This window comes from Eucyclogobius newberryi, unplaced genomic scaffold (assembly GCF_026437365.1).
Source record: "Eucyclogobius newberryi isolate DKJ021-1_F unplaced genomic scaffold, fEucNew1.0.hap1 SCAF_16, whole genome shotgun sequence".
Taxonomy (NCBI): Eukaryota; Metazoa; Chordata; class Actinopteri; order Gobiiformes; family Gobiidae; genus Eucyclogobius; species Eucyclogobius newberryi.
This window is the reverse complement of record NW_027315790.1, coordinates 15,884,643-15,894,986: the sequence shown is the minus strand read 5'-3', so window position 1 is coordinate 15,894,986 and position 10,344 is coordinate 15,884,643. Positions and strand designations below refer to the sequence as shown.

Sequence of the window (10,344 nt, the reverse complement as noted above, 5' to 3'; positions counted from 1 at the left end):
ATGAAATCTTTATCTAAATATATAATTTTCCAGAAGGGGGATAATGCTTAATTATTAGATTGGAAACTTAGAAAACAATAAGTTGAATAGAACTATTTTTGAATTACGAGAGTGATATAATCTTCATCAAACAAGACAAAATTCAATCATCATTTGAATCCTTCCACAAAAAGTGTTTTCTAAAATTTCAGGAGATAAAGAAGAAGATTAAATAATTTATTTCCTGAACATCCTCTATTTGCCTGTTATGACAGAAGAGAAATATGAAAAGTAGGAGCTGAAATAACATTAGTGAAAATACGAGGTGCAATCAAGAGATTTATGAACAATAACGCTCAAAGTGGTATAAATCTCAAAACGAAACACTTACTCTAAACTGGGTCCTTAAAAAACTCAGACTCCTCCTAGTTGGAAAGACACTGCCTGTCCCCCCAACCCCCCACCACTTGAATAAAACATTTTTTTTTTTTCAGTTTCTTGTTTTATCCAAAATAATGTGATATTTTCACATTATGTCATGATAGAACCACATTATTTTGTGATAATAGCATGTTACTTGGTGATAGTTTAAAAAAATAGAAAAATCAGTTTTGAAGCTGAACTGGTCTGGGGAACCAGGCTCAGACGTAATGTGTAAATGTAGTCTGTTAGTATCAAGTTGACAAGCTGCTGAATTCTCATTTCAAAATGCAACACTTTCTTCTGTTGGCGTTAGACTTGTAGTGCAATAGTTAGTCCCCGTTTTCCATACATACACTGTTTATACTACTGGTACATATATTGATATTAATGGACATATGTATTATAGATGTATTATTTTTGCATTAGCCTTAAAATAATGCATCTATTCAAAACCACCTCATTACCTTCTACCAAATGGTGTTATTTAATCAGGATTAGTGTTAACACATAATCTACTGGAAGCAGAGGGAATTTGCAAAAGCTAGCTTTCCCCAACATACTAATGTAAGCATGCCGTTCTCATGAATGTGATTTGAGTTGTGTGACGATTTAAAAGTACAGCTCTCCGGAGCTCTACCTATGAAGTAACAAATCTGGACTATTTGGTATTTTGTGATGCTCAAAGGGGAGAAAACAAAACAGGATTCCTCAAACAAGCACAACTGAAGCTTCAGGTATTTTTTTTTATGGGGGAACGATGTTATAATATTGTTTAAAGCCTAAAAAAACATAATTGTATGCATTCTTTAGTGAGTATTAATGAGTGCTTAAAAACTCTAGGACCTGAATAACCATAAACTAACAAAGCCTTTTGCCAAATTCACTTCGGTAACTCCTGATGAAAAAAAAAACAAAAAACAATGATTCAACATAAATTCATGCCTCTGGTTCTTTCTCTATGTATTTAGAGCAGGTGAACCAATGGTCTCTTTATTATGTTTTAATAGCTCTTCATCTTCCTGTAGGCTGCAAGGTTTTCTTCCAATGACATCTCCCAAGAGGCATGGACCTTGTTTACCTCAACTGCTGATGTCTTCTGGTCATCTTCACATCAACATTTTAAAACTAAACTTTAATTTAAGAACATCCTGACAAGCTGAGGTAAAACCTCAAACTTTATTCAGTTTAATTTTTGTTACTTTGACCCCTCATACATTACTGATAAATCTGTTTATCGCTCTATGGTGTAAGAATACTTTTGAATAATTATTTGTTGAATTGGTGTCTGGTCCTTTTTTCTATATATATTTATCTGTATCCATATTTCACAATTTCTACCAACCTGCTCAGGGACTACAGGTGCAAATTAGCATGTCATTGGCTGTCAACAACAATCAATAATACACGGGCGGACACTAAATGAGAGCACATCTCAACAATAAGGAAGCTGAATCTGTGTGATGTTTGCATGTTCTATAGGTTTCCATATTCCTTAAACGACTCCTCTGTCAGGATCCCCTTTTAAATATGATCCTGAATCTCTGGTGGATTGTTTTGGATCAATTGCATATAATCTCAACATAAGCACCTGTAATGATGTTCCTTCTCTCAATATAGAATTAGAATAAGCAAAGTTTGGCTAATTATGTTTGGAGACAGACGTTGGGAAGAAGAAGATGAGGTTCTGGAATGACAATAATGTATAAGATATATTTTGTATAAAAGAGTCTGAGTCCATATTGGGATGAAATTCTCACTTGACAGAGTGTACAGTTGCCAGACTCGCCAGAGAGTTTAGAAGAAGAGTAAAGAGGATTAATGAATGGGTGGTGGGACTTGGTTGTGAGGATAATTGAGGATTGAGAGATTTGGCAAGAAAACAACTGCGTGATAAAGAACAGCTGGAATGGAGACATCTCATTAAATAATTGGTATTTTTGAAAAACAAATATTTATTATAAAAAAATAGGAATTGGAATACACTCAAATTCTACCTCACAGATTAATCATATTTCATGTTTTTGTAGCAATACTGAAACTGCTCACCAGATGGCAGTCTACACTCACATTTGTTTTAATAGTTTTTTTTGTATGTCCAAATCTGACTGTGCTTGACAAATAATTGAATGAGCAATGCTGTACCTCTAAAACGACAACACAAAATACAACTTTGCATCAGATATTCATATCAAAACACTTCATATTCTATCATCCCTGTGCCATCAGTTTGAGTGTACGGATGCTGACATTTCTCTCTCTGCTGTGTACTGTATGCCATAGGGGATCTGGCCCGCCACCAGTCTCTTAATGCAAGGATAATGTGGTGTTTAAGGTCACCAAATGCATACGCCTGCAGAGTCAATGAGCCGCTCCAATTTGCAGCTACAGCTCGTCTTTAATAATTGATATTAGTACGAAGGCTGGTTCCAAATGTAGCTCAGATCTCCCCTCATCATATCAGCATGTGAACTAGGTCAGTCCGCTCATGGCATTGCTTCTGAGTTAGATGTGGGGGTCTTAAGATACTGGAAATAGTGCTGATCCCAGGGTAAGGACACGTAATGGAAGGTCAGGGGTCAATGGAGCTGGATGTCCATTGCAACTATCCAATGGTGTCTGTCTTTTGTAATCTATTGGGTTTTAGGTCTTCCTACCTTTTTCATGTAGCCTGATAACGATATTAAGACAGCATTATGTTTTGAAATGTATTATTTGAGGTTTAATTAACAGACAAATGTGAAATGTCTGTAAAATGAATTACAAAAGTTCAGAAATATCACCTTATTTGAAATATTACAACATAACCTTTAAGATTTTTATTTTAATCAGCTCTTTTTGTAGCATTTTCCATTATAAAGAATGCACTTTATATTCAAATATTGCGTATCTTCAAAATAACATTCATAATGTTATCTAAATTTTGATATATTGCCCACCTCTAATTGGGTTTAATACTATAGTTTGAATGAATTGAAGACTGGCAGTTGAAATAATTGTAATAGTGGCAAGTATATTCTGGCAATTAAATAATTTCACAGTACATTTTTAATACTAATTACCATTTTTACTTTATTTCATTCTAATCAATTAAAGAATCATATCATTTGTCTAATTAACTACATGTCATGTCAAAACTTGTAGAATAACTGGAGACAAAAAGTGGCAGGTAACCAACATTTATTTACCATTATCAACTTTACAATAAAACCAGTAACATCTGTCAACATTAGCAAAATAAAGAACAGAAATCAATCCAATGTATTTACAGAGACAAAGCAGATTCAGGCTCACACACAACAGATAAACAACTCTGCTTCATATCAAACCGCAACAGTGAACATAGCAAGCTTAAGTGTTCTTCTTTTATAGTAAGGTAAAAATCAAAATTGTCTATTTTTTTTTACTTCAAACAAACAAGACATAGCTTCTCTGAATCTTTAAGATGGTCCTCTATAATACACCACAAAATACTTCAAATTTGGGTTAAAATATAGGAATGTAAAAAGTTGGCAAGTCTCTTAATTTCTGATTTCATTTTTCAATATTTAACAGTCATTTCAAGTGGTGGTGGTGTCCTACTATCATGTTAAGCTTCATTCCTTCAGCACGGAGGCATCTTAGTCGCAGATTTTAAGGAAAAGATGCTCTGATTGGTGTTAACGTCCTTCAACCCTCTTTCAAACTTCATGGTGTCAGTAGCTCGCATTCCAGCCTTTAAAATCCATTCTCCACAGTGACCAGCCCACAGCCTAAACTCAGCCAGGTCCAGATGTCGAGCAGTAACCAGGGAAGTGATCTAGTGAATCTAGTCTGTCGTCTTGTTATCATGACGAAAAGTGGCACGTCGAAGGAGTCTCTCACATACATGTGTATATATTTACATATACATATATCCATATACATATGTATACATATACACATATATATAAATATATATATACTCTTAAATTCTCTCTCTCTCTCTCTTGAAAAACAGTTCACCCAGTTCATTGTGAGCTGAAGGTACAATCACTCTTTCTTTTCAGAGGGAGCGGGGGTCGAGCTGCTCTCCTCTGTTGGATTTGTAGGCTCGGCGGCGGGAGCGGCTGCCTCTTTGGCCTCCTCCTTAGGGGCCTCCTCAGCCTTAGGAGCCTCCTCAGCCTTAGGAGCCTCAGCAGCAGGAGCAGCAGCAGCATCAGGAGCGGCTGCAGCCTCCTCCTTCACCTCCTCCTTCTTCTCCTCTGCAGCTGCTGCCTCCTCCTTCTTCTCCTCTGGGGCAGCAGCTGCCTCCTCCTTCACTGCCTCGTTCTTCTTGGTCTTTTTCAGATTCAGCTTGAAGTTGAAGGACTTCTTGAGGGAGAACTTCTTCTTCTTCTTCTTGGGGGTTTCTTTAGTTGCTCCATCGCCCTCAGCTTTGGCAGCCTCACCGTCTGCAGCAGGTGCAGGCTCGATGGCATCGCCCCCTGCACCAGCCTCGGGCTCCTTGGCTGCATCAGCAGAGCCATTTGTGGCAGCGGCATCTCCGTCGGCCTTGGAGACATCCCCATTTGATTTCACATGCCCATTCTCCTGGAAAAAGGATTTAAAAAAAAACGTCACCAAATTGCATTTTTGTCTTAATTGATTGATTTTAATCATTCTTCTCAACACAGTTGTAAGCAGCATGCATTAGATGCTAAAACAGTCAAAAACATATTGTTTCCATATATGAAGTCCTGAGCATCGTCGTGCTCATCAATTAACCGTGTCGCCCGCGAGGAGGCGACGCCTTGCAGTGCCATAACCAGGCGATAGGCGGCGGTAGCTCACCACAAAATACGCTGTGGACCAGACAGACGGCTTAACAAAGACTTGAGCTAAGCGATGGAAGAATGAACATTTCTAAGATAATTCTACAGAAACAAACCAGCTTCAAGTCTGTATCTAAAATGCAACCACGTAAGTACGAGCTCAGACCGGAACAGTTAATTTATTTTTGATAGAATATCGAATTTAGATTTAAAAATGGCAATACGAGTAACAATTCGATGTCATATTTTTTTTTTCATTCATGACTTCTTTATTTGTTGGCATAAACGTGCACAATTATGATTCATATTTTGTCAAAACAACACAGACGACAGTAAAAAACCACATTTTTTGCAGGGAGGAGTAGCAGACTGCCTACGTGCGCCCGAAGTGCCCCCCTCCCCCTTTTATTCATGCCACTATCAAACCCGTTGTGCACACTTCTAAACCTCACTCACAAATGACAGATTCGGGTGGAGCTTTTATTTATGCATAAAACCGCACAGTACGAGCGCTTCTTTCGGGCGTTTTTTCTTGGGAGCGTCGATCGCGCACACGCTCAAAGTGATGCCCAAACCCACCTGTCTCTCAAACTCCCAACATTCAACAGTGAGGAAGAGGAGAAAAAAACAAATCAACTCAAATGCATGAATTCCTGTAGTAAAAATACACGATTTCAATTGCGCGCCTTTATTGCCATTGAAATGAAGTAATAAATGTGCAATTACCTGTCCATTGGTTTTGACAGCGGCAGCATCAGCGGCAGCGGCGTTTGCCTCCGTGGCCACCTCTCCCTTGGATGATTGGGACCCCATTGTCTTCGGTGAGTTTAAGTGCGTCTTCTAAAGCAAATGAAAAAGAAAAACTAAAAAAGAGTGGGGCAAATTAATCCAACGCCAGTGTAAGGTAAGTATCCAGCGATGAAAAGCCCAAAGTAGCCCGTGCGTCTGGTTCAAAAGGCAGTTCCTTCCCTCGGCGGCTCCCCAAATCAGACTTGTCACCCTGGTAGAGAGAGACCCTCTAAACTCGACACTGGTTGAGCGCAGCGCCTTCAACATACAGCAGGTTCAGGGCACCTCCCGTAGGCGGGCTCAGCGAGAGGCGGACCAATCACGTCCGCGCAGAGGGAAAGTTTGCCCTGTTTCAGCCAATCAGAGCGGAGTTCCTAAAATGCACCGCCTATATTCACTTCAGACCCCCAGCAATGGAATCAATTTGACAAAATGTCAACGTTTTACATGCACGAAAGTTTAAAAAATAAGGAATAAATAAATGAAATAACTTTGAACTAATACATTCCAAATAAACAGGATGAATCTGAGTGTAATAATCCTGCTGAGGGCGAGTGTACATCATAGTAATATCCAAACATAATATCCTCATGCTTAGGTATCTCTTTGATAACATAATTTAATGATTAATACGTTCAACAGCATATTTTATCTTCATGATAACTCACTAGCAGTCTTGTCTCTGAATGTGTGGCCCATTTTTATAGAGATGTCGTCATTTCTGACTAAGCATAAAGTGTTGTGACATTGACTCGGCAACAGTTTAGTAGTTTCCCATTTGCTTGTTTCCACATGAGGGAGATTTGCAGCGCTTTTGGTTTTGTTTTCAGTATGACTAAGGCTTGTCCTGTTGGTTAGTTTAGCAGCAGCAGGCCTACTAACCTGCCACCTGCTCGCATAATGTAGAGCTTATTTTGTGCCTGTTTTGCATATCGCTGTGAAAAGTATACAACAGCCAAAACACGTGGGCTTCTTTTTTGCATGTTTTATTGAAATAAACACAGAAACACATGCGTCCTTGCTGTTCGTGGACTTGCATCTCCACAAACCTGATTCCTTTGCCAATAATATTCCACAGTATGGCAAATAAGTCATATCTATCTACATGTGGAATGGTTAGAAGCTTTCTTTTACATGGAATTGTGCAGGCGAAGTGCCACTTTCAGAAAGTCTTGCTTTAAGTTGTCATTCCCATGTGTCTTGGTTTGATCGTATTGAGCCCATTTATTTAATCCTGATGTAGACTTGCTCTGGTCCTGTTTTAGTACTGGATTAGTCCCGGTCTGGTCCTGTTTTAGTACCAGTTTAGTCTCAATTATACGTTGTGTGCGAAAGCGTGAACCTACCCTCCGATTCTCTGCAGTAAAAGTGGACATTATGATCATTGTTCAAGTGACTGGAGTACAATAGTGACTTAAAGCTTTCTGAACCTGGGCCTGCTGACTTACTGGTGACCTGGAGTGAGCGTCGCGTCTAACTGTGTCACGCTGTCTCCACACAGCCCTCTGACTGGATTTGTTGTTCACTTCCGCTTGTCAACAACATACCAACAGTAAAATATGCCGATGTGATGATCATGCACATTCCCCCTGATCGTTTGCTCCCACGCACATTCTTTGTAACAGCTGTTAAGACGACAAATCTCGAGTTATGAACGGCAAAGGTCTTTCAGTGTTGCTGCAAATTGATCTTCACTGAGACCAATCAGCGTAATTGATTTTGCGAGACCTGGGAACATTGGAATGCATGTCAGCAGCCAGTCTTGATGCTAAACTAGCGAAACCCATTACTTGACATTTAAGTAAACCTACACTTGGCCTTGTAAATGGTTTGTGGAAAAGACAGGGCAACTTTATCTGACATGGATATGTTACTATTTTGCCTGGAGAGCTGCTCGATATGGCATTAAACTTACCTTTTTTGCATTATTGTTATATTTTATTGATAAAACAACGTTCAAATCATGTATTCTTGCTGTGAAAAGGCCTATCTCTGCACAGATCTGAACTGTTTTTTTGTCCAGGTGGCTTCTCTTGCTTGGAAATGGATATGCTTAATGCCATTCTGTGGAACATTTCAAGCAAAGCAATAACATCTTTACCCTCCACCAGAGTTATCTAGTGCAAAATTGTAAAAGAAAACGCAAATAGAAAACAAAGACCGAAAAGAACACAAATGTTTTATGCTATACTATATTAATTATGTTGTTGTTTAGAATCATTTGAACTTACAGTGTAAATGACAGCTTAGACCACACACATCTCACTAAAATGATTATATTTGAGATTTGACTAAACATTTTACCCAGTTGTCGTCAGTTTAACATTTTTTTTAAGTTTATCTGGTTGAATAATGTGCAGCAAATATGACATATGAGGTAATTCCGCAACTGTTACCTAGCAACCACATTGTAAGGGGTCAGAATCCATATAAATTGCACAACAGTTATGATTTGACAATAAAAATGACCCGATAACACCTTTATTTTGTTGAACGATTGTTTAAAGTTTAAACTGTTAGGAAAGTGTCAGTTAAGTGTAAAATTGTCTCTCTTTTTTCAACGGCACGTCACACATTGATGACATCACAGAGGGATTCCTGTCATTTTAAAGTTTATTTTTCCCAAAAATCTTCATAAACTGCCACTTCACAGATGTTAAACTATGATAAATATTTACCACAGGTTGTATTCCACCAAATAAAGTCATCAATGATAAAAAAACAGGAGATCCTGTCGTTTAGACTTTAAGTATTAGCCCAGACAATCCACATAATCACAAATCCTGAAAAGTTCAAATATAGTGTCGTATGTCTTACTTTGACTTTATCACTAGTGTTATTTTAACTCATTTGCTCTCTATCTTCCTGTGTGCTCATCCCGCTGCAGTCACACTGAGCGGATAACCTTTTCTCACACACGTATCACGCTGTATCTATCCAGCTCGGCCTTGTAAATGTCATAATAATGTGTCCACTGTGTACTGTGGAATGCCTGGCACGCCGGCCCTCTCCACTCCCCGGGCCATCTTCTCCTGTCAATGGGCTTCTTCAGCAGCCCCGGCCTGAGGTACACGGCCCATCCGAGAACCAAACAACATCACGTCTTAACTTTTTGCTCATGTTCGCACGTCAAGTAACCCATTCTTTCATGTGCGCGGCGGTGATGACGAGAGGGTTAGCGATTGTTGCGCTTGACACGTCGTCTTCTCCGCGTAGCGACGTTGCACATGTGGGTCTTTGTGTTATGTGCGTATAAGGGAAGCATTGTCACGGGGTCCAGTGGGTGAATGGCACAGAAAAGCGATCCTTCACACATAGGCACATATTATGCACACATAGACATAAAATGCATCAGCTGGGACAGAGCTCATATAGACGTGCAGCGGAATGCAAGGAGGAGGAGGACGATGGAGTCAAAAGCCTTAGATGGAAAAGAGGTAGAGTCAGATACTTTGGTGTTTAGATAGGACATTCAAAGTATTCAAAAACAAAAGGGATGAGGCACTGATAGCCCGAAAATGTCAGAGAAAAAACAAGTGGATTCTGGGCAAGAGGGAGGATGAGGAAGAGTTGGAATGGATGGAGATTAGAAAGAATATCTTATCAGTTTCCAAGTATTGTTATGAACAGGTCTATTTGGTTTCAGTTTTAGGGGAATTTCAAAATGTTTGGTTATAAGAAAAAGTTAAATGATTATAGCTTGAGTGACAAAAATTGCTAAATTGCTAAACTTCAAGGAAACTGTAAGAAAAAACCTAAGGGCTTTTGTGTATCAAATATTAGATAGATAGATAGTGTGACCGCAGCAAAATAAAATAAAACAATACAGTATTCTTTTGTAAGATGACTCAACCAGAATGGAATGTGTTTTAGTATATATTTTATTGGGGTAGAAAAATGCTGATTACTACAGGCAAACATATTACATATTTATGTGTAATTTTCTTGCTCTTGCTACTCCCACTGGGTTGTCATGGAAGATTTATTGCACGATAATAGCGCAGTTTTTTTTTTTTAAATACAAGTGGCTTGCTCTTCAACTAGAGGAAGTGAGGAGGATGAAGAGTCTCCAACTGTCAACCCCCTGGTAAGTGCTTAACTTCCCGCTCCAAAGACCTGTTTACGTTTAATTAATGCAATCTAACTGGCACGCTACGGCACAAAATTGCATTTATTAGAATGATTAATTGGCATTTATAAAATGTGTTGTTGCACCCATTATATTTGAATTAGATGGCACAAGGACTAACAAGCTACTGTCTTCCACAGATGCAAGGTAAAGGCAAATTACTGCGGCTGACAGTGGAGGCCGAGGAGGAAAGTTAAATTAAAAGTACATCAGTTCAAGAGGAAGGCAAAGAAGAGACAGCCAGCGAGTCCAGGG

The 10,344-nt window shown here is 38.9% G+C and overlaps 1 protein-coding gene across 1 annotated transcript; it reads right to left on the bottom strand.

The window, feature by feature from the left end:
- Positions 1-3,562: 3,562 nt before the first annotated feature.
- On the bottom strand, positions 3,563-6,211 carry marcksl1b (MARCKS-like 1b). The gene is made up of 2 exons (XM_072447715.1): positions 5,898-6,211; positions 3,563-4,950 (listed from the first exon to the last, which is right to left on the bottom strand). The coding sequence occupies exons 1-2, from the start codon at positions 5,982-5,984 to the stop codon at positions 4,411-4,413; spliced, it is 627 nt and encodes a 208-aa protein (XP_072303816.1). The 5' UTR covers positions 5,985-6,211; the 3' UTR covers positions 3,563-4,410.
- Positions 6,212-10,344: the final 4,133 nt, after the last annotated feature.